Source organism: Diuraphis noxia, unplaced genomic scaffold, assembly GCF_037042655.1.
Source record: "Diuraphis noxia isolate RWA-SAM2 unplaced genomic scaffold, SU_Dnox_SAM2 contig0002, whole genome shotgun sequence".
NCBI lineage: Eukaryota > Metazoa > Arthropoda > Insecta > Hemiptera > Aphididae > Diuraphis > Diuraphis noxia.
In genome coordinates, this window is record NW_028301712.1 from 16,717,074 (window position 1) to 16,739,691 (window position 22,618).

Here is a 22,618-nt window from a genome sequence, read left to right on the forward strand (position 1 = left end):
ATCAAGGGTAAAACTATTGATTATAGAATATACTATTCTACAATCAATTAAGTACTATCAGGAAGGCAGGCAGATGTATATAACCACAATCACACTTATAATAAAGTAGGTTTTAAATTTTCACTGGTCTACTACTTACATAAGATAAACTTTTCCACCTTTTAATAATAAATATTTTAAAATTAGAGAGGTGTAATAAGAGAGGAATATTTGGTTCTTACTGGGCATTGGCCCGAAGAGAAATTCCAGAATGTAATGGGTTAATTAAAAAAAAAAAAAATAGTAATAATAATGGTAATTAGTAATGATAAATTAGAAAAGTTGATATTATATATTCAAATTTATTTTTACTAATTGTGTGATTTAGCCAACGTGTACAGTGAGAAAAAACATATATTACCTAGTTTTGGTATGAAATAATGCTAATATAAAACATATTTAAATAAAATTTACACAAATAAAGATAAATAATAATAAAATAATACAATGATAATGATAATAATAATAAAGACTATCAGCTTATTAACATTTAATGTATAATACATATAAGTAATGTAAAATATAGAATAAAATACTTTCATTTAATAAACAAAATAAATAAAGTAATAGTTATTAAAATTAGTTAACCGAGTATCAGATGTTATTAAAGCAATAACGTGTAGCTATTTAATCTGTTGGTACATTATTTAGTACAGTTATATTTTCAAATTCATCCAATAATTCTTTGATAGGCTCATTAATAATTTCTGAATCAATGTATGTTAGGTTCTGTAAAAAGAAATAATAATTATTAATGTTAATTTCTTTGGTGAATTAAGTATTTCTCTAGTCCAATAATAAATAATTGTACTTAAGTATACAATACTTATTTTCAATCATTAACTAATAAATAATAATACATAATCAAGAAAATTTAAGTCATATTTGGAGTATTTATAGACATTTCAAATATTTTAAACTATTGTATTTAAAGTTAATAATTACTAGTTAAAGTATACAAATATTGCAAACTAAATAATTTATATTATTATAAATTATAATAATTATTATGCAATAGATATAATAATGATTTTTATTGAGGCAAACTCTCATTCGATAATTGATTAATAGATTTTTAACTTCATTCATAACATGAAAATTACAAATGAATTGTATTTTCTTGGGTAGCATGTCAAAACCACAAAACCAAAATAGATACGAAAAAACAGCTTAGTATGGAATAGTTAAAGGCACTATAGCAAATGTTCAAAACAGCTAAAATATATTATTTTTGAATTATTACTATTGTTATAAATATAATAACTAATAAGCTGAAGTACCGGTCCAATAAAAATGAATTTAAATATTGAATCTGAACATTGGTTTTTTGATAGTACATTTAAGAGTGCTCCATCTATATTCACACAATTACACTTGGTTAAGAAAGAGTTTGGAAAATGATGAAGAGATCCAATGTTTCCTTTGAATGTGTGAAATTGTTATGATATTATATATTTTCCAAGAACTAATAATTTTTTCAAAGATAATTACAATATGTAAATAAATATATTAAGTAAATATGTTTAATAGATTTTTGTGAATTGTATATTATATATACGCATTACGCATATAGTAATAATAATTATTTTAACACGTTGTCTGCCATGTGACCACCGGCGGTACTCAATATGAATTATTACTTATTAACAAGTCAAGCATATTCAAATCTGAATTCATATTTACCATTATATTTGAAAAAAAAAATTTCAAAAAATATTTTCATGACAACAGTAAAATTTTTTTAATGACTTTCATAAAGCCATCACATTTTTGTAGTGCATTATTGTAGTGTCATGGAAAAGTTAATAATATAAAACCATACCGTATTAATTATAAAATAATTTTACATTCGCAGGTTGTCATGTGGCGTGATAGTAATGATTAACTATGGGCGCAGGTTGTCACATGACACACACATATATATATATATATATATAAAATTTGAGAATTACAGATGACCACCAGCGATCAATGTGTTAAATTAATATACCTAGGCTGTTTTGAACATTTGCTTTTTTGGTTTTGTGGTTATGACAGTCACATTTTTATCTTGAATTTTTAATAATTGAGATATTTAAACTACCTACACAACTAAACTTAAGATATTTAGCTGAATTATTACATTAACAGTTGTATTATATAATACAAATTACCTCTTTTTGGAGTGATGTTATAGTCACTCCAATGAAAGCAGCTATACTAGCTGGTTCATACACTTTGTGTAAACATCTTTGTACATATGGCACAACATCAGTAGAAAAGCAAATGCAAAGTTGTCCAAATATTTTTTTGTCACCCTATAAATTATGATTCTATTAAGACTTTTATCAAGTTAATATTATTTATTATTCAATTTAATATTTATTTTCAACGTAAAATCAAAATCACCAAATATTTAAAAAGATATGGCATGCATGATTTAACACAAATCGTGTGTAAAAACTTAATTTACTTTGACAAGAAAACTTTGTGAAAAAATAGCACAATTTAATCCATCATAAATATTTATTATAAGTTTATTGAGCTATATTGGTTAAGAATTTAAGACAAACAAATTTTTAAATAATTACACTTTAAAATTCCCTGAAAAAGATCTTTTGATTTATATAAACGTTAGAAACAGAGAAAGGGAAATGTTAATTAAGCTTTGATAATATGAATATTATACTTACTCAAAAATAGGCATTTAATTCGTAATTTAATTTACAGTTAATAATAATAATATAATTAACAATCCTTACTTCATCATAGTTTTTAAAATCGTCTTGATAGTACATAGAGAATAATCCACAGGACGCATTATGCAATGTGGTATGCAAACATTTAGTGATTTCATCAGCAGCTGCATATGGAGCATACTCTCCTAGGTCATTCAGAGCACTCATTACACCATTACAAAATTTTGCCAAAGGATAATATTCAAATACAGGTGATGGTATATCATCTACCTAATAAAATTCACATTTAAATATTTGTTAGAAATATATTAGCATCAATCGTCTTACTTCATCATGAGTTTGATTCATTCTAACATTTTTAATATTCGTTTTTAAAAATGTTTGTAAATCTGATAGCCAATTAATTTCTGTAATTTTCAATAATTCTGAAAATCTTTTCACAGTAACATTGATAAATACAGGTGCTATCAGACCTCTGAAATCAGCCCCAATATGTCCCAATGATTGTCCAAAGTACATACATTGTGTGAAAATTGTTTCTAATGATGATGGTTGACAGTTTGGAAGGTCTTTTTTAAGTATATCGATAAATTGACATACCTAAAATATATATATGTATAATTTTTTAATGAAATAAATTACAAAATATTACATAAACCATTTTTTATACTGTTTAAAAACCTTTTGATTAGTCCAAGAATAATAGAATTGTAGTTTTGATGATTCAGTATTAGAGGAGTTATACTCAGAACAAAAAATCAAGTTATATTGTGTAGCTATACTTGAAAGACAAGATCGTGATACCTCAATAGTTTCCAATAGGTGTTGGCTATCTATTAACACAAAATATTGCTGTCTTTTTTTTTTAACATGTTAACACAAAATAAAACATAAACTTACTACTCTCATCAGGAATATTTTTCAATTTAGCGTTAAACCATGCATTTCTAGTCTGTAAAAACTTAACAGCCAACTGTTCTTCATTTATTAGATTTAATGTTCTTAATAGTCGTACAATACGCATACACAAAGGTAATTCTAAATCTGTTCTCAATTCTTGGCAAAGTGCTGACATCAAGGTCATACGATGCTTTTCCACTTCGTCATGTAACAACTAATATTAAATAAAAAATTATTAAAATATATCATTACATTATTTATTATGGCGTTAACCTTGACAGCTGGTATATTATTGGGTAAATGTTTAGCATGATTTGCCAGTTTTAGAGCATCTTCATACAATTTATTTTGTATACAGGATAGCATTAGCTGTGGAAGTTCAAGAGCATGATGCATGATACGGGAGTTCCAAGCCATAGCTAAAGTATTACGATGTCGTTTTTCTTTAACATCTGCCCACTGTGTTAACATTTCTTGACATTCGGTTTTAAGTTTTAATAAATAATTATCTAATGTGATAGTTTTCTGTTGTGTATCATCAAATTTATTATACACAGACTCATAACAATGTGAAGTTTTAACAAATGTTTTGTAGTTATTTAATGCTAAATCTTTAACCATTTTAACAATGATGGCATTTTTATCTTCTAATGACTTATGTTCCTTACCTAAAAAATATACAATTTTAATCGTAAATTAAAATGAAACATATTTCATGTAAACATACTTAATTCTTCTGCTGTGCATTTTCCAAGATGATCTAAATAATTTTTAATGTTTGGATCAGTTTTTATATCATCTAAAAAAATGTAAAATATAAATTTATAGTTAACATCAAGTAGGAAATATAATCAATTGCATAAATAATGCGTTCAGTAGGTATATTAAATATTATAAATAAGTTTATGAGTTGGTTGGGCTGTGGGTTTTGTTTTCGAGTGAATTGATTAATTTTTTATTTTATCACTTGCTTAATATTGAGACTGTACAAAAATAAAAAATAAGGCTACTAAATAATAGCAAGTGTTACATATTTAGAGAACCCTAAAGATTTTAACTAGAGTTATTTCACTGTATAAGCACAATATTAATGCATTGTATCATTAAATATAATACTATTTAATAGGAAACTGAAAATAGAAATTATTAGTTACTAAGAAAATTGAAATTTGGTAAAGAATGTTAATAACCGGTAGTGACATTATCTAGAAAATTAGGAACATGGAACATTATAGAATATTTCGATGAAACCTTGATTAGGTATATATTCTTAGGTCTTAACTGCAGGATAATGACAGCTAACTTCATATCTTATACCTAATACTTATATCAACCTAATTATCATTACATTGATCAATAACCCTAAAAATTACCTGGTATTCCGTCTGGGAACAATAAATCTGTCAATTGGCCATCCATAATGACGTGAGCGTCTTCGATCCTTATCTGCTTCAAAAAATAATCCTTCAATTTCACTAATAATGACAAGAATTACTAGTAATAGTAAAATTTACATTCAGGACATTACATGATAAACTAAATTTAATAACACCACAAACATAATAATATAATATTTTATTATTAATGATGATGTTTACACTTTACAACAAGGAATTAATCTCTATTCTATGATTACGATGATATTATTATTTATTATGTCGATACCAGCAACCAGCTGGTGTCTTAAATTGTGATACCAGCAGCTGCACATCAACAACAACGAACGCGTTATCACACGTAGCGTGGTTGTCTGTTATCTTTTGGTTACCGACTGCATTCACCAATCACCAGTCGTCCAAACACTACCGCGTGCGTACTAAACCGGCGCCAAATACCGCGCGCGCGGGCTACCAGAGATTTGAGCACGTTCAGTTTTCGTCTGAACGCGCCGCGTGCCAGTGTGCCCTCTCGGTGAAAACGGTTTGCCTTTTTTTTTTGGGGGATTTTTCCTTTTTACTTATCCAACGAATTTAGTTCTCTTCTCTCTCAAAATGAAACTTACAACATAATTGATTTCGTATCATGTGCAATGGATAGAAGTTTTCCGACAGCCGCAGTTTAGTTTATATTTTTTTCGTGTGCATATCTCAATATTTTTTGTATCGATTTCCCTGAATTTTTCCATGATTTTTTCACTCACGATGGCTGCATGGTCAAACTCAAAACGAAGTTTCCAATTTTTCGTTGTGACAGGTAAGATTTTTCAAATTCATTTTATAATTATATATAAAACGTAGATGGTTATAAATATAAATATATTTATAAATATTTATAAATATAAAATATAAATTATAAATAGGTATACATTATGCACCTATATTTCACCATCTAGGTAGTAGGTATACCTTGCAGGTAAACGTCCAATATAATTATATTGGAATTTAACTTTTAAAAATTTAGTTACCTAATATTTTACGTGGATAGCTTATACTTCTTTGAAATCAGCTTTTTAATTTTTCTTATAATCTTTTAAGTCTTACACCTAACCCCTATAGTCATCAATAATAATTTGATATTTTCTGAATTCTGACTAACTTTTAATTTATTATAAAGTTGAAAACTTACGTAGATATTGCATATTAATATATCTACATAATATCGTTGTATTATAACTAGACTGTTTTACGCAGAATTTCAAAAATATTTTTAAAACACAATTAGAAAGTTTTTTAATACGCCTAATAGATAAAAACGTTGGGCTATAAAATAAGAAACATTCATATTGATTATGAAAATAATGATGTGTAAAACACACATGAATAAAGAAATAACGGAAGAAATAAGGAGTTTAAATAGCCCTGGAATTATACTTTCGTACCCACTTAGTTTAAAAATGTTTATATTTTATACACCTACATCTAAAATGACTGAGCACTGTACCTTAGCCAATATTTTTTTTGAGGGGCTACTTTTTTCGGGAGGTGGGAAGGGGCTACAATATTTTATTGTTGGACTATTTTCGTTGGTGAGGTTAGGTTACTAGAGTACTACTGATACTACTGGTATAATAAGTTTGATATACCTGTGAGGAGGGGGACTTCAGCTCTTTAGCCGCTCTTCATATAGCTCCTGCACTGACTGAGAACCTCTTTGACTATCTAAGAGTTTATGATACATCAATACAGAAAATATCGAATTATTCAAATAGTTTTACCAACATAATATTGTACTCAAAAAGGCAATAGTATTAGGTATATATAAATATCTTTGAATTGTTTATAAATATAAACATTATATTAACAAACCGCAATAAACCGCACGTCACAAGACAGTGTTTATGTAGTAATGCAATATAATTTTTTTGTAGGTAGGAACACATAATGTTCTAAAAGATTCTGAAGATCTCAGTTACAACTTACAAACTGTTACAAATCAATAAATTATAATTTTGTTAAAAAATATAATTAAACATATTGATGTAAGTACTATGGTTTTACAAAGATATTTAGGGACTTTTGGATATACTCGTATGTTGCATAATAATCACCGGGTTAGGTTAGGTTTTATACATCATCCCTTGGATATTTAACATTTTACACCATATTATATTAGTAATTTTTTTTTATATTCAATCACAAGTAGGTATATACTAATCCTGATTTAATCCTCCCTCCCTTATTACTGAACTTTTAACATTTTTTACTAGTAGACTATTTTTAATTTCATTTTTGAATACTATATACTTATGTTCCTGTTCTTGTGTACATGTTCCTATGCACTACTCATATATGCATATACAGGGTGTCCCAAAGAGATTTGACATTCTGACAAATGAAATAACTTTTGTTATAATCAATATTTTTTAAAAATTTCTTTTAAATATAATCCATAGACACTTGCGCTACGTTTTTAGAATACATTTTTTATTTTTTAATACTGAAAATAAAAAACTTAAAAATTGACAAATTTTTTTTTCGAAATATTCAATATAGCCAATTTGTAAATTTGATTTTCAGAAAAATTTATATGGTAAAAACACTTATTTAAGTCATAAGGCTGGTTTTTTTACAATTTTTTTAAATATCAATATTTTCGTTAGGTAAATTATAGTAATTTATTGTTTATATATCACATATTATTAAAATAAATACAATAAAAAGTAATTAGATTTTAACATGCACTTATTTAAAAATGTTCTTATAAAATATTTAAAAAAAACTTTATTATTATTTGAAATTACAAGGTTTCTAACATAAAAGATCGTAATTTACTTAACGAAAATATCGATATTTAAAAAAATTGTAAAAAATTAGCCATTTGACTTAAATAAGTGTTTTTACCATATACATTTTTCTAAAAATCAGATTTACAAATTGGCTGTATTATATATTTCGAAAACATTTATCATTTTTTAAGTTTTTTATTTTCAGTATTAAAAAATAAAAAATAAAAAATGAGTTTAGGAAAAAAAGCAAGTGAATAAAAAGCAAAGGAAAAAAAAGCAAGTGAAAAAAAAGCATATGGAAAAAAAGCAAATTGAAAAAAAAGCGAATGAAAAAAAAGCGAAAACCAATTATTATTATTATTATAGGTATAAATTATTACAAATAGTTTGTTAAAAAAAATCAAATAAAAATAATTCATTAATTAAATATATTATGTATATTATAATAAGTATTATAATAAGTCATAAGTGTAGGTATTATATGTTACTATTAAAATCGAAAAATGATTATTACAAATATATTATGTATAAAATAGTTTTTTTTTTTTTTTTATTGATCTTTATAGCTTCGGTGACATGGGCCATTAGCTTTATACATAATTTATGTTATACTATTTTTAAAACTATATTAATTATTCTAATTAAATGTATTTATTTATTTTGGTTGTCCTGAGGAATGACATGATTTTTCGGGTTGACAGTCGGGTCCGATTGATTCGTATAAGTTGGTTGATATATCTATATTTTCTCTTTCTTCTTCATTTGATCGGCATTCTGTCATCAAGTGTTTTACTGAGAGGTTTACTCCGCATGTGGTGCATTCTGACGGTGGTTGGTTCTTTAATAAAATAGTTTGTTAAAAAAATTAAATCAAAATATGTATTTATTTAAAACGTATGTGATAAGCTACAGCATTTAAGAATTGTTCGATATAATTATCATCATTATTATTATTGTATCTTGTACACAGTAAAAATAACTTTTCTTGCATATTTTCATATATATATTTTTTTTTTGGTTGCAAATTACCTATATCAAATTGAGCTATTTTAGTGCTATCTGAATCTATCTCTAATCTAATTTTTTTTAATCAGTGTTCAAATAGAGGGATGATTATAGCTAACGAGTTTAGAAAATCGATGATTAAATTCTTCTGTTTGATTATTAGTATTAGTATTAATAATTTATACCTATAATAATAATAATAATTGGTTTGCGATTTTTTTTCACTTGCTTTTTTTTCCTAACCTGCCACACAGTAGCTACTAGTTAGGTACCTTGACTTCATTCGGATTACTTTTGATGACGGCGTATCAGTTTATAACCTGTGGGTACAACTAGGTTTGGTGACATTTTTGGGTAAATTTGACCTATAGGTTGTCAGTATCAAAATATTGGATATAATGCTCACGTGCGTGTCTGGTAAATTTATGTATATATTATCATACACTAGATAAAGTCTTGTTGTCCTAAGTTCCTCTTTTGTTTTAACAACTTATCTTATTTAATCTAATGTTAATGTCTATCATTAAAACTAAAATAAATTTTCATAAAATAATGGGTAGATAGCTGGTACTTCTTAATATAAACTATATTTTAGGTTTTGGATTTTCTTCTAGAGTTTGCAACTAATAATAGCAACTATCTACTTATACAAGGTAATATAATAATAAATGCATTTATTTGTCTAAAAAAAATTATTAGGAGAACATTATTGCCTTAAATTGGTTTTTATTAATATTTAAAAATTAAGAATTTGTTATAAATAATAAATGATACACATTCGTTTATAAGGTGATTTAAAAGTAAAGGAATTTAAGGAACTATTACGGATAACAGAAAATTTAAAATGTCTGAAGTAAGTTTCATTCATTGTATTTCAGTAAATGAACAGAACTTTATTGAAACATGCGTCATATTAAGTACCTACTTTAAGAATTGTATTTAACTTTTACATAATAATATAAATTCATGTTTATGATAATATGTGTGGATTGTATAGAAGGTGAATTATTTTCATCATTTTACTAAGTTAGTACCTATAGTTTATAGTTAATATATAGTTTTGATGAACTCCAAAAGTCCAAAGAATGAAGTTTATAGTATAAGTTTTAAAATGAATAAGCGTGAGTAAAACTCATATTACGTATCAAAAGTAATTATATTGCACTGAATTATTGAATCTTAGTTTTAAATCAATTTCAATTGATATTTTACATAATCTTATCTATCTATAAAACTTGTTTTCTCATACGAGTGTATCTCTTGTATCTCTTCTTTTGAAAAATTAAGAACTATTGCACAGATATCTTTTTGAAAATCTATAGCTCAGAAGTTAGACATATATTCTGGCACGATGGATTACTTTTAAAACCTAAAATACTTTTTTTGATACTCTTTTATCTTCTTCTTCTAATTGTATTCTACCTGTAAATCTGCGCATCTGAAGTTAGCCACGAATTCTCAAACTTTCTTGACTTATTAACTGAGATTCCCCCGGGACATGACATTGCTCATTTTCTACATAAAGGCATTCCAGTTATATAAACCACTCATATCGTAACGTATGCTGATGACATAGTTCTATACTTATATATAGTTGGTGAAAACGAAAATCCAACTACTATACGAGTATAGCTGGCAAATTAATCCAAATTGACATCAATCTTCTTTTGAAGACTGAATAAGTAAAAAAATAAAATTAAAATAGCTCCATCGATATTAATATTATGCATGAATTTTATAAATAATATCTGTATAATTATTACAGTATTTATAATTCTAAATAAATAAAAATCCTATTATAATGTACCTCTGTATAGAAGATAGATGTTCTAGATGTGTTTCTAGAATATTGGTACCTACCTAGTTTTTTATTTTGCTATTTTTATTAAATAGATATTATTTCGTTATTTGATGTCAAAGGCGTCACATGTCAAGTGCCACTAGTGGGTGGCTTCTTAACACACCTACTCATGTTATTTTTTAACTCTTAGCTTATATACTTATTGCGCATCAATTGTGCAGATTTTATATATTATTGTGAAAAAAAGGCGTCACACATTTTCTTATCTTTATTCAATTAATCATTAATTATTAATGTAACTATTAAATAATAATAAATAGTTATTATAACTTAAAAGTATATAACATAATACAATTTTAGTTTATTTTAATATTAGGAATATTTTATGAAAGTACAAAATAAATTAATGAACATATTTAATGTGATCGCTGATCAGTAAAAGTTTTTGAACCCTTGGACTTGGCTATATAATGGAAATTTACCCTTCCGGCTGATGGCGTGACACCATAATCGGTTGTGTATTTTCATCAACCATTTTTATACAGAGAATTAGCCAAAGCTTTTCTCATGATAATCTAATAATGCTTTTAGCAAAATTAAAGTGTTTTATCATTTATTTTTTACTGAATAGTTTTTAAAATATTGTTTTCGATTTGTAGTTATATACCTACGTGTATTAAAATATCCCGTGTTATAGAAACAACATATCACTACATCAGGTGTATTAAGTAAATACATTTTAGCGTTGGATATAATATTTATTTTAATAGTCATAAACTATATTAGATATTTTTAATTTATTGAAATTGTTGACATTGGTTTATATCTTTTAAAATAAGTTTCTAATAAAACACATTAGTTGTTACTTTTTCTTTGCCAATGAGATGACTGAGCCACCTGTCTAGCCACAATGTCTAAATCACAAGTTTTCTTAAAATAATTTATATTCATTTATACATGCTTAGTTAGGTATATATATACTTCGAAAGTTTTAAATGTATGATTAATACCGACAATTTAAAACAAGTAGGCAATATGAATTAATTACTTAAAACTACATTATTACCTAGTTCAGAATCATAACGTCGCAATTTAAAATAATATAAAATATGAAAAAGGCTGAAAATCGTTTCGTTTAAGTTAAATATCCAACTTTGACAAAATTCAAACGCTCATTAAAAAATATAATTTCTGGACAATAACCAAGCAATATATATTAAAATAAAAATTGTATGCATTTTAAATAATAAAATAATTATTTTTCTATTGATGTTAAAACAATTTATGAGTTACATGTTCAAACTTTTTTGAACATAAAGATGGTAATTTAAATATTTAGTTAATATTTCAATGATTTATGGTTGTTCTTAAAATTGATTTGATCGAAAATTGAATTGTAAATATTAATACATTATTGTATACATTTTTCCTACATTTTTTTTTTAGTTTTCTTAATCAATTTTAAGTATATATGTAGAGTATTTTACTTTTGAGTTTTTACCCCCTCCCCCTTCTAAAAAAAGTACCAATCAATTCCATTTTGCTACCATAAATCACCCTTAAAGTTGAAAATGATTTTTTTACTGCAAGTGGACTAAAAAACAACAATACATAAATCACTGGTTAGATTCTTAAATGTGTTATTTCTTAAATAATCTCTCGATAAAAAAAAAAAAAATTGTACTTAAAATATATATTAAGTCCCACATTTTAGTAGTTTAAATGTTTACTACAGTAAATAACAACATTGCTGATATTACTTAGGTATTTATTTATTGTTTTAATGTTTAATTTGTAATTTGATGCTCTATTTTCTTGTCAAAAATTTTATTTTAAGAGTATCGTAAATACTTAAACTAGTGTTTATATATTTTTGTTACCATCATTCCATTTGGATAATGTCATTAATTTTTTTCTTATTACAAAATTATATAAGTACAAACCAAGAATAAACCAATAGAGAATATAATTATAATAATTAATATCTTTGTATACCTGTTAATTAAAAGGATACAATTAAACTGTCCAATATACAGGTGTAACAGAAAGATATGATAGATTTACATGTAAATCTTACACAAATCTGTCATATCTTTCTGTTACACTCTGTATAGAAATACCCACTGTATGCTATATTATGATACATTGCAATATTAATAATACCTACCTGGTTATCTACTATTTAGGTACAGTAAATAATATTTGAAAACAGTTTGGAAACATTCTATAATTGTATTAATTTGTATCATGATTAGCATCGAATAATTTGTATTTGTATTGAACACTAATTTAAATAACTTAAAAATAAATTAAAGATAAACTTAATGTTTTTGTTTAATTAGATATAAATTATAAATTACAAATCATAATTCATAAATTATATTACCGTAATATACATAATGTAAATTGATTTATATTATTGTTAAGTAGGTATTATTTTTAAATAAATTATACATTTGAATTCAATGATATAATAATATTATTGTATACGAAAAACGATTCTGAGTCGGTATGTCTATAATATTACTATTATATTATACCTATAATAATAGGTAGGAGAAGTTTATAATATTATTGTGATTAAAGTAATTAATTTTAGTATTAGACATTAGTAACTTCTACAGTAGGTTAAATTTATTTCTCCCCCCAAAAGTACATTTGAAAATGTTAAAAATACAACTATATGTCAATTTACTCTTAAAAGTTTCTTATATCCACGAATAATATTTTTAAACTACAACAAAATAATCAAAACCGATATTATTGGATTTAATATGCAATTTCGTCCAAATTCGAAATTAAAATGTCTGTAAGAAATAACTGTATTTATATATTTTTATATTTGTTGGTTATAATATTAACTATTTATATTTAGGCTTTAAATTTTCAATCCTTAGTTATAAAAACGGGACATTTTATAATTTTTTAATTACAGTGATTGATAATTTTCAAGATTTTGATACATTTTGTCGAAGTTCAAACTTTAAATGCTTATAAAAAAAAATTGTGCCTATGCATTTTTAATATTTTTCAACTGCTATTGTAACAATATATGAGGAGCCTTTCATTACCTTTTCACGCATTTTGGGCCAACAAATACAATTTTATTGATATCTATAGAAAAAAAAACTAAAAAACATGAAATTTTAAATTGTCCGTGAACAGTTCAAAGCAAGTCAAAATATTTTGAAAATGTTATAGTGTATAAAAAATGCTAATATAAACATTTAGTCAAAATTGCATATATCTATGGTCATTTGTTTTAGAGTTACATTAAAAAATAAAAATAATTTTTCTTTTGTTTTTTCACAACACTTTTGAAAACTACTGGGAAAACTACCAACTAGATTCACTTTCCTACCAGAAAAGATACTGTTGAAAAAAATCTAAGCATTTTTATTGTCTTAAAAGGTGATGACACATAAAAAAAATAAAAAACACACATTGTAAAAACAATACATTCATCGCTCCGCTCAGAATCTAAAATAGTTATTAGGTACATAGGCCGTTATAAGCATCCATATGACGTATAAAAAATATATTATATATTAAAAGACCGTTATTATATTAAGGGCCTCTACAATTATGATTTTCCGGGGCTGTGTTTTTCTCCCACTGGCTGTTAATAAGTAATTGCCATTAGATATGATAGGGAAATAATCAAAAATTTATATTTACGTTTTTATTTGGAGAGTTAAATTTATTTCACTCGTTAAACCCTCAAATCTTTGTAAATGTTATATGTTATAATATGTTGTATGTATGCGCTTGAATCAACGCGTGTATACCTGCTGTTGTGCAAGATTACTGTTGCTGTCGTCAATTTATGTAACGCCGATACATACAAGCTTCTAAATGTGCCAAGCATTAACAGGGCTCACAAACATCGAAAACTGTAATGCGTAAACTAATGGATTCTGGGTGTGTAATGGACTTTGATGACAGTATGCCTTAAATAACTGATTCCGGATTATTAGAGCGCTTTCATACTTAATGTTATAGTCAGTTTTCGATTTCAATATCTTTAACATTAACACAGCCATTACGTTTAAAGATGGATGATAAAAATTGATATTTCTGACAAATCATATGCTTAAGTAAAAAGAACATTTAAAAAAACTAGTTGTATAAAATGAATAAAAAAAAATAATATACATATAAACAAATACATTTTTATGTTTGTATGAATTTTTTTGAATACAAGTTACTTAAAAAAAACAACATATAATCTATATTTAAATATGTATCGATATTAAAAGTTCCAAAAATAATATTATGCATATTTTATTTTATAGCATACAGGACTATTGTAATGTACTATAGTGAAACATATACATATTCAAATATTCAATTGATTTTGTGACTATTATGTATTTTTATAATGTACAAATTAATTGTTTTTATAAATATTAATGTAAAATTTTATATACTAAACGATTTTAATAATACCTATATAAAAATAACATTAATTAATTTTGCATTGTGTTTATTTATGTGACAGAGTTCAACAATAAGTTTATAAATATAATTTATTTTATTATTATGAAGCTTAAATAAATATTAATAAATATTTTACGACTTTATATTAAAATGAATGTAAGCACTGAATAGTATAATACTTTAATATTTCTATAGTAGGAAATAGAAGAATTATTGCTATAAATAATAAATGGAATTTTTTACAATTTTGCATAAATTGACAATGAATTGATTGGGAAGTTCACGCTGCCTGGGCGTGGGCAATCGTATATAAATTTCGACCTCTTCAATTAACCCCGGAATTATTTTTTTAATGAATAAAGTGATTTTTATTAGTTAGGTACTCTTACTGACGTTCTAATACTCATAAAATATTTGTCGTAATAATTTATGTTTCATTATAGCATACATGATCGATATGAATTGTTAATATTTTTAGTTCGCACATTTCATATTTTTGAATGTATATAGATTTATAGATGTTATATGTGACACAATTAATAGTTTTTGAAAAATTCAACACTTTTTGTTGAACTTAATCGAAATTTAATAGTTTTTTGAACAAATAATTTTACATGTATTTTATGTGTAATCTATACTTATATTATTATTATATTATTAAAATATTAAATATGAATTAATTGAATTATATCTTTTGGCTATTGTTTGCCTACCTTTTTAAATGTTAGCAAATATTTTTACTGTAAATAAAATCATCAATTAGCACATAGGTTTTGGAAATCAAATAGTTTAATTACATAATAAGTATCAAGTTATAATTTGTAATTGTGTCATAGTGGGAACCTATATTGGGTCCGGGGTCGTATATTATTTGGAAATTGACGTATATTATTTGTATTAATAGAATGTAGGTACATCGTACAATCGTACATAATAATATTATAATGTATAAAAATAATAACGGATTTTTTTTCTTTACTTTATTCCTTGCATTCTGTCTGTAGTTTTCTGCATTTTGTGTGAACAAGAACAGCTGACTGCTATATGCTTGAAAAGATAAGAGTTTTAAATTCGTTTCTAAAACGAATTTTTCTCAGTTGTATTCTCTTTTCATTTTTTGCTTTTCTATCCAGTATTATTACTGATATACCTAAACGATATTAAACCTTCTGGTCCTGAAATTGGCAGCAGACAGATGTGCCCAATAGTTTTGAATAACGTCATTGTGTTTGCTGAAGGAAAGAATGATGTGTATTAAACCTATTATATTAATATACAGCGTGATTCACCAAGTATGCTCACCTATAGTTTTATTTAATTATGCATTTATTAAATTTTGAGAATTATTGTAGTTTTTAAGTATACTCAAAGTTCAAATTTTGAATACTCAAGATTTTGTAATGCAACGAATGAAGTGATCTATGATGATTATAATTTCTTTTTTCAAATGATAATTTTACTTTTTACTGTAAATTGTTTAGCATATGACTTTTTTTTAAACATTAATGTTGGTAGGTATCTAAATGAAAATTTGAATGAGTGCCTAGTTTTGAAGTTATTCAAATGTACCTATATAACTTATATCTACAAAAATGTATAGTGTATGACATTATGACAATATACTTAGAAATGCCATACATTTAATAAACATTTAAAAATTATAAAAATTATTCTTATATAAGTAGGTAATTTATACTAATTAATTATACAATATATTAATATTTTATAATTTTTGAAACTGACTGAGTGTCATATCATCAAAAGTGATAGTTACTGGACTAAATATAATTTATATTTTATGAGATATCATTCTTGAAAAATACCTATATTTTATGATTCAAGGTACACAAACTAAAATAAACTCAAAAACTGCTCATTAGAATTCCATTACAATTTTCAGAAAAAATAATCTGATTTAAATATAGAAAATAATTTGGTTTTTATTTGAATAAATAAGTTTGTATCACTGCAGGATGAACTATAAATGCTATAAAATAATTAAATAAATATTTCACAACATAATTTAAAGTACGAGAATTCGCAAGAATTAAAAAAAAAAACAGGATTAAATCATTATTATAATCATCCTATATATAATATATCAGTTTTTAGCTTGATATGATATAATATATTTAAAATAATACCTAATAATTTGTTCCAATTATTTAAATATTTAAAATAGAGAATAATATTCTGAAATGTAATTAAATAACATGCATGATGCGTATTATATTTGCTTTGAAAGATGAATTTTAAAGATTTATACAATATGTGCGTGGGGAAGAATAAGAATATATGATAATTAAATAACAATATATTATGACAGTGAAATATATTTTGATAGAAGAAACTCACTTGGTGGTGGCGGACTCACATTTTCTATTTTTTTTTTCCAATAAATTATGAATGAATAATTACTTTAACAACCTATTTATTGTAAAATAATAATTTAATCTTACTGTATTTATTTAAAAATATACTTAAATACTTAATCCTTGTATTTGTACTATGGCCATTACCCATATTTACGCTTAATTATCATTGTGTAATATTATACTCTAATGGTCTTTCCAAAAAAAAATTGAGTATATATTTTTTAATAGTTGCTTATTAAATCTTAATATAGTTATATTTATTATTCTAACTTAGATTAAAATGTAAATCTATAAATCTAGGTAATAACTTATTACTAATAAGTAGAAATTAAGCAAGTATGTAAGAAATTATTGTAAATTAAAAATGTAACGCCGGCTAATAACCATGCAGTTTATGCCTCAAACAATTAATAAAAAAAAAGTTATATTTATTTATTTATTTTTTAAATTAAGTACTTATTAATTTTTATTTTTGAGATGAAAAAACTGCAATTAGTAATTAAAAATTTGTACAAAATTAACAATGTTTTTAAATGAAATACTTTTTACTATTTTCAATACACTACGCTATTATTAGGTACACCTATACAACATAATATGTATATTTATATCTGTGATAACTAATGGGTATCAATAATATTAAGTTTTACCGGATATTTGCCTGGAGACCAATTGAACATTTTGAGAAATATAGCTACTGTTTACTCGTAAACGATGATAAACCCATGTTTATTTTTATTATATTATACTTTATTTTATCTAAATACTTATAATAACTCATAAACTAATTATTCAACATTATATTTTATGTATTGAAATACTCCAAAAAATATTCTACTTTGAATAACGAATCAAATGTTGGAAATAAAAAATAAAAAATGTAACATTAAAACAAAAACGGTATTAGTTTCGAGTCGAAACTAGTTTTAGTCAATGCTACCTGAAATAATATTATGCACTATCGACTTAAATGCCGATGTACAGTTCAGCCGTTTTAGTCGGAAACTACTCGTTCGAATTTTGATTAAGATCCATAAAAAGATTCAAAAAAATTTACAACTGAATAATTTTAAACAAAAAGTTTTTACCACCATGTTCTTTAGTTCTCTCATGTTCTCTCAAGTATTCAAAAATATGGATTCATGTTTATTTAAGAATTCCAAAATTTTAAAAGGGGCTAGAGTTTGGTGAATTATTCTGTATAAAATTCTCAAGAAAATAGTAAAATGTTAAATGGTATTAAGGTTTTTATTTTTTATCATGATTAGCATATATTACTTAAAATGATCAATTATGTTTCGCTTAGAAATTAAAGTCCAAATAACGATTTGTTTCACACGATATATATTTATTTATACTTATCGCGAGCATAATAATATATTATACTTTGGAGAACTACAGTGATTCATGGTCATAACAAGGATATGAGTTTCCGGTTGTGCAATAGTATCATTTTCCGTTTGACGTCCACGTAGCTCATCATGTGTTTTCTGTTTCGCGCATCACGCCGATGTGGTGGAAAATAAGAATCCACCATACTGAGACGTTGCGTATACTTTAACGGCTGCCATTTACGTTTTGGTACAGGATTGTAATGGTGACTCTAAGTGGACTGTACTGGTATAATGACATGTCTTCTCGTCCAATTTTGATTTGACGTTGAAAATTTGAAATGGTTGATCGTTTTCTAATAAACAAGTACAGTGGTCAGTGGAAATCGCTTATAATATATAAGTTATAAGACACACTTAGGAACCATCACAAAGTCTTAAAACGAATAAACCTTATAGACGAAGTGAGAAAGAAAAATTTAAAAAAGATATATTGTTTACTTTTTTATTTTGGTATTTTAATTAAAAAAAAAAAACAAAAAAGTACTGTGATAGTTTATTCCAATATTTTAAGGTATTTTGATCGTAGTTCTTTCATTGCTTCTTCAATGTACTAACTGAACAGCAATGCGGTGGTAATTTACTCTTTTATATTTTTGCCTCTGCTTCTTTCTCATTGATTTAATGCACTAAGGTATTGGTTTTTATAAAATTATAATATAAATATCTCTTCTATCATTGTATTAAATTCTTTTTAAAATTAATAAAATTCATCCCATTGTACAATATATTATACGATTATTATAAATTGTTATATTTTAGAATATTAATAATATTATATCGATATAATTATATTATATGTTCGTCATTAACTTATTTGTGCGTTTATTAAATGTATTACGTATAAATACTTAGGTAACTTGTTCAAAAACATGTTGAGCAAAAATATTCAACAGGTAGGTATAAATTAAATAAAAACTAATTTTTTTGCGTAAAAATGTTTCACTGGGTAATTGTTATTTATATAATGTCATATTTTAAATGTGACATTTTTGAATTTTATCATTTTATTCATGATCAGAATATTTTTAAAGACACAAATATCTTTAATTATATCGATAAAATGTATTATTTGTATTAATTTAAAGTTGGGATGATATGTTTGATGTGTTTCAATAATAAAATAACAGTTATACATTTATGTGCGAAAAAACTACTCTGCGCTAATTTTATGCCACTAAAGTGTTTTATTTGAACAACAAAACATGTTGATTGCTTCTAATATATCCATTATCCGTAATCCATTATCACCAAAAATCCTTACAATACTCACCTAATTTGAAATACCTGTGACTATTTCATAGGATTTGTATTCTTCACATTTTTAGTCAATAATTTGTTAGTATATTTCTGAGCTGACTTCCTTAGATTCTTATGTTTAAAATTAAGAACTTCAATGTTAAGCTGAATTTTCTATAGATAGATAAATTTTTTTCTTGTATGTATAAATAAAGCATCGATTGAATATTTGACAGGATTTCATTTTAATTATTGAAATAACTTAATCATTATATATTATGTATTGGTTCATAGAGAAATTATATTTGTAATAAAAATATCGTACTGAAAATTGGCAACGTTTTAATGTTTAAAAAGATCAAAAACAAAGTCCACAGAATATGATAGTTTTCCTTCGTTGTCATTTGTCAGAGTTCCAAGTAGCTTACGGTAAGTTTATTTTAGCCAATTGGCGTGGATACATAAGATATAGGACATAGATATTAGTACCCAAATATTAAAAATAATTTATAAAACTACTATATATTTGATTTATTTTATCATCAAGTTACAGATTTCAATAAAAACATTTCTAAATGATTATTGTACTTTTTATAACGTATGTTAAACATTTTAGTATGCAGATATGATTCTTGTTTAAAGAAATTATTTAACCAATAACCACTATAATGTAATTTAATGGCTCTTAATTTTGTCATTGAAATTGCCACTAATTTTTTTATTAAGGATTTCCTATTTAATTGTATTGTCATTATGTTTTTATTTAATTAATATATCAATGGATTTAGCCAAATAATTAAGCTGATATAAAATATAGTACCTACCCAATAATTTATCTATAGAAGGTAATAAATTTCTGTAATGTAATTACTTGTATAGTTTATTTGAAATTTGTGTACATCGCAAAGTTTTTTAGAATTTCTATTTTATGTTTATTAATATTATTTATAAGTATTTTCGATTAAATTTTTAATTGTTTTATTGTTTGTTGTTATTATTGCAGCATCATCATAGATTTGTGATTTAATTTTAGAGTTTTCATCAATGTAAACTTCAATATGTCGTCATTTACAATAATCGGTGTTTTATAGATTAAATCATAAGCGAAACTAGGAGGGTAATAGTTTTACAGCAATTTTGATCTTTGTATTATTTTGGTAGGAGTGTGATTTTTAAAATATTCATATTACAACACATTTCTGGGATCTTTTCTGTTAGTTCACTACCACTACTTTTTTAGTTTTTCCGTTAATTCACTATCGTTAATCCACACACATATTATTTAGATTATGGTAGGTATGAAGTGCACCTTGGAAGTGTTCCATGGTCAATATTTATCAATTGCTTCTAGTCTTAAACATTTCCTAAGAATACCATCTGTGTCGGAAATGATCAATGACTAGTCAAAGTGGTGTTATCTCAAGTCAAGCGTTACCAGTGACCAACATTTTCCAAGGACATCAGTCGTTTGTGATCGGATTAAGATAAGTTTGTAAGAAATATATAAAATCAGGATGTTTACTTCTTTGTTATTAACTTATTAGTTAATTAAAAAATGTATTCAATTCATTTTGAGATTGTTTCAAACAGTTATGATAATATAATAGTGTAAATGATAAGTGCAATTCAATATAATGAATTTAACTATTTAAATTACGTTTATTAATCGTGTTATCTATAATTTACGGAAGAAATTGTTTTGACGAAAATTATGGTTTAATAAACTCTCTTGACACTATTTTTTTAATTTTTATTATAGGTATCTACTTCATTATTTTTCACACGGCCTATTTTGTACAGCATTTGTTACTTTTTGTATTAAATGATTACGTAAGTAAGAACCATTGGCTATTGTTCAATACTATTTCATAATATTTAATGGTGAGAAATTAACCGACCAATTTACTATAATAACCGTATTACAAGAAGTATTGTGATTTAATATTTTATAATACTAAATGTTTGTTAATAGTGTTAATACTGAAATAGTCTAATGAATAATTTGTATGTAGGTAAGTAGTAAGTAGATACTAAGTACATACTATTCTAGTTTCTTATGTAGTATAATATTCAACTATATCATATGTTTTTATAATACTAATATATATGTGTCTTACCCAATGATGCTCAATAACTTTTATATAACAAAATATAACTTATAATAGAAGATGAATAAAATAGTTAGGAATTAATTATTTTTATAAAAAATAAAAAATTGTATCTAAATAATAAATCAAAAATTAAAATATGTACTGCGATGTTATATGCAATATTATATTATATTATAACTATTTATAACTCTATATGATTCATAACAACAACAAAATAATAAATATATTAATAATAATAATAATGTTTTTATAAATTTTAATTTATAATAATGTTTAGTAAATTAAATTTGACATAATTAATATTAAGGAAATGCATTCAATACTATGTGTTTAGGTTTTGATTCTGTTTTTAATTTTTTTTTTTTAGAAAGTATAAGTTTAAGTGTTCTTTTAGCTTTGGTACTCAAATATTTCACATCGTTAATGACACCGTTTAAGAACACTTCTCCAATTAGTTAATTGGAATCTTTATAG

At 24.8% G+C, this 22,618-nt stretch overlaps 2 protein-coding genes across 3 annotated transcripts in view; one reads left to right on the forward strand and one right to left on the reverse strand.

Annotated features, from left to right (window-relative positions):
• Positions 1 to 321: 321 nt before the first annotated feature.
• On the reverse strand, positions 322 to 5,247 carry Cog8 (conserved oligomeric Golgi complex subunit 8). 2 transcript variants are annotated; one of them, XM_089219040.1, is made up of 9 exons: positions 4,991 to 5,246; positions 4,345 to 4,416; positions 3,891 to 4,285; positions 3,618 to 3,831; positions 3,399 to 3,550; positions 3,045 to 3,317; positions 2,781 to 2,987; positions 2,193 to 2,336; positions 322 to 768 (listed from the first exon to the last, which is right to left on the reverse strand). In XM_089219040.1, exons 1-9 carry the CDS (start codon positions 5,034 to 5,036, stop codon positions 667 to 669), a joined length of 1,605 nt encoding a protein of 534 aa, XP_089075166.1. In that variant the 5' UTR covers positions 5,037 to 5,246; the 3' UTR covers positions 322 to 666. The 2 variants fall into 2 exon arrangements, with proteins under 2 accessions (XP_089075166.1, XP_089075167.1); XM_089219041.1 differs by lacking the exon at positions 2,193 to 2,336 and having other exon boundaries at positions 4,991 to 5,247.
• A 173-nt stretch (positions 5,248 to 5,420) lies between these two features.
• LOC107163691 (neural cell adhesion molecule 1-like) overlaps positions 5,421 to 22,618 on the forward strand; it is a 168,364-nt gene continuing 151,166 nt past the window's right edge. Inside the window, exon 1 of the mRNA XM_015511234.2 lies at positions 5,421 to 5,810. Coding sequence (XP_015366720.1) covers positions 5,741 to 5,810 — 70 coding nt within the window. The 5' untranslated portion in view covers positions 5,421 to 5,740. The remainder of the gene's footprint in view (positions 5,811 to 22,618) is intronic.

Coding starts and splice junctions, on each gene's coding strand:
- Cog8 (XM_089219040.1), bottom strand. CDS start 5,036: ATGGATGGCCAATTGACAGATTTATTGTTCCCAGACGGAATACCAG. Junction 4,286..4,344: donor ATGCACAGCAGAAGAATTAA/GTATGTTTACAT, acceptor TATATTTTTTAG/GTAAGGAACATAAGTCATTA. Junction 3,551..3,617: donor AAATATTCCTGATGAGAGTA/GTAAGTTTATGT, acceptor TTGTGTTAATAG/ATAGCCAACACCTATTGGAA.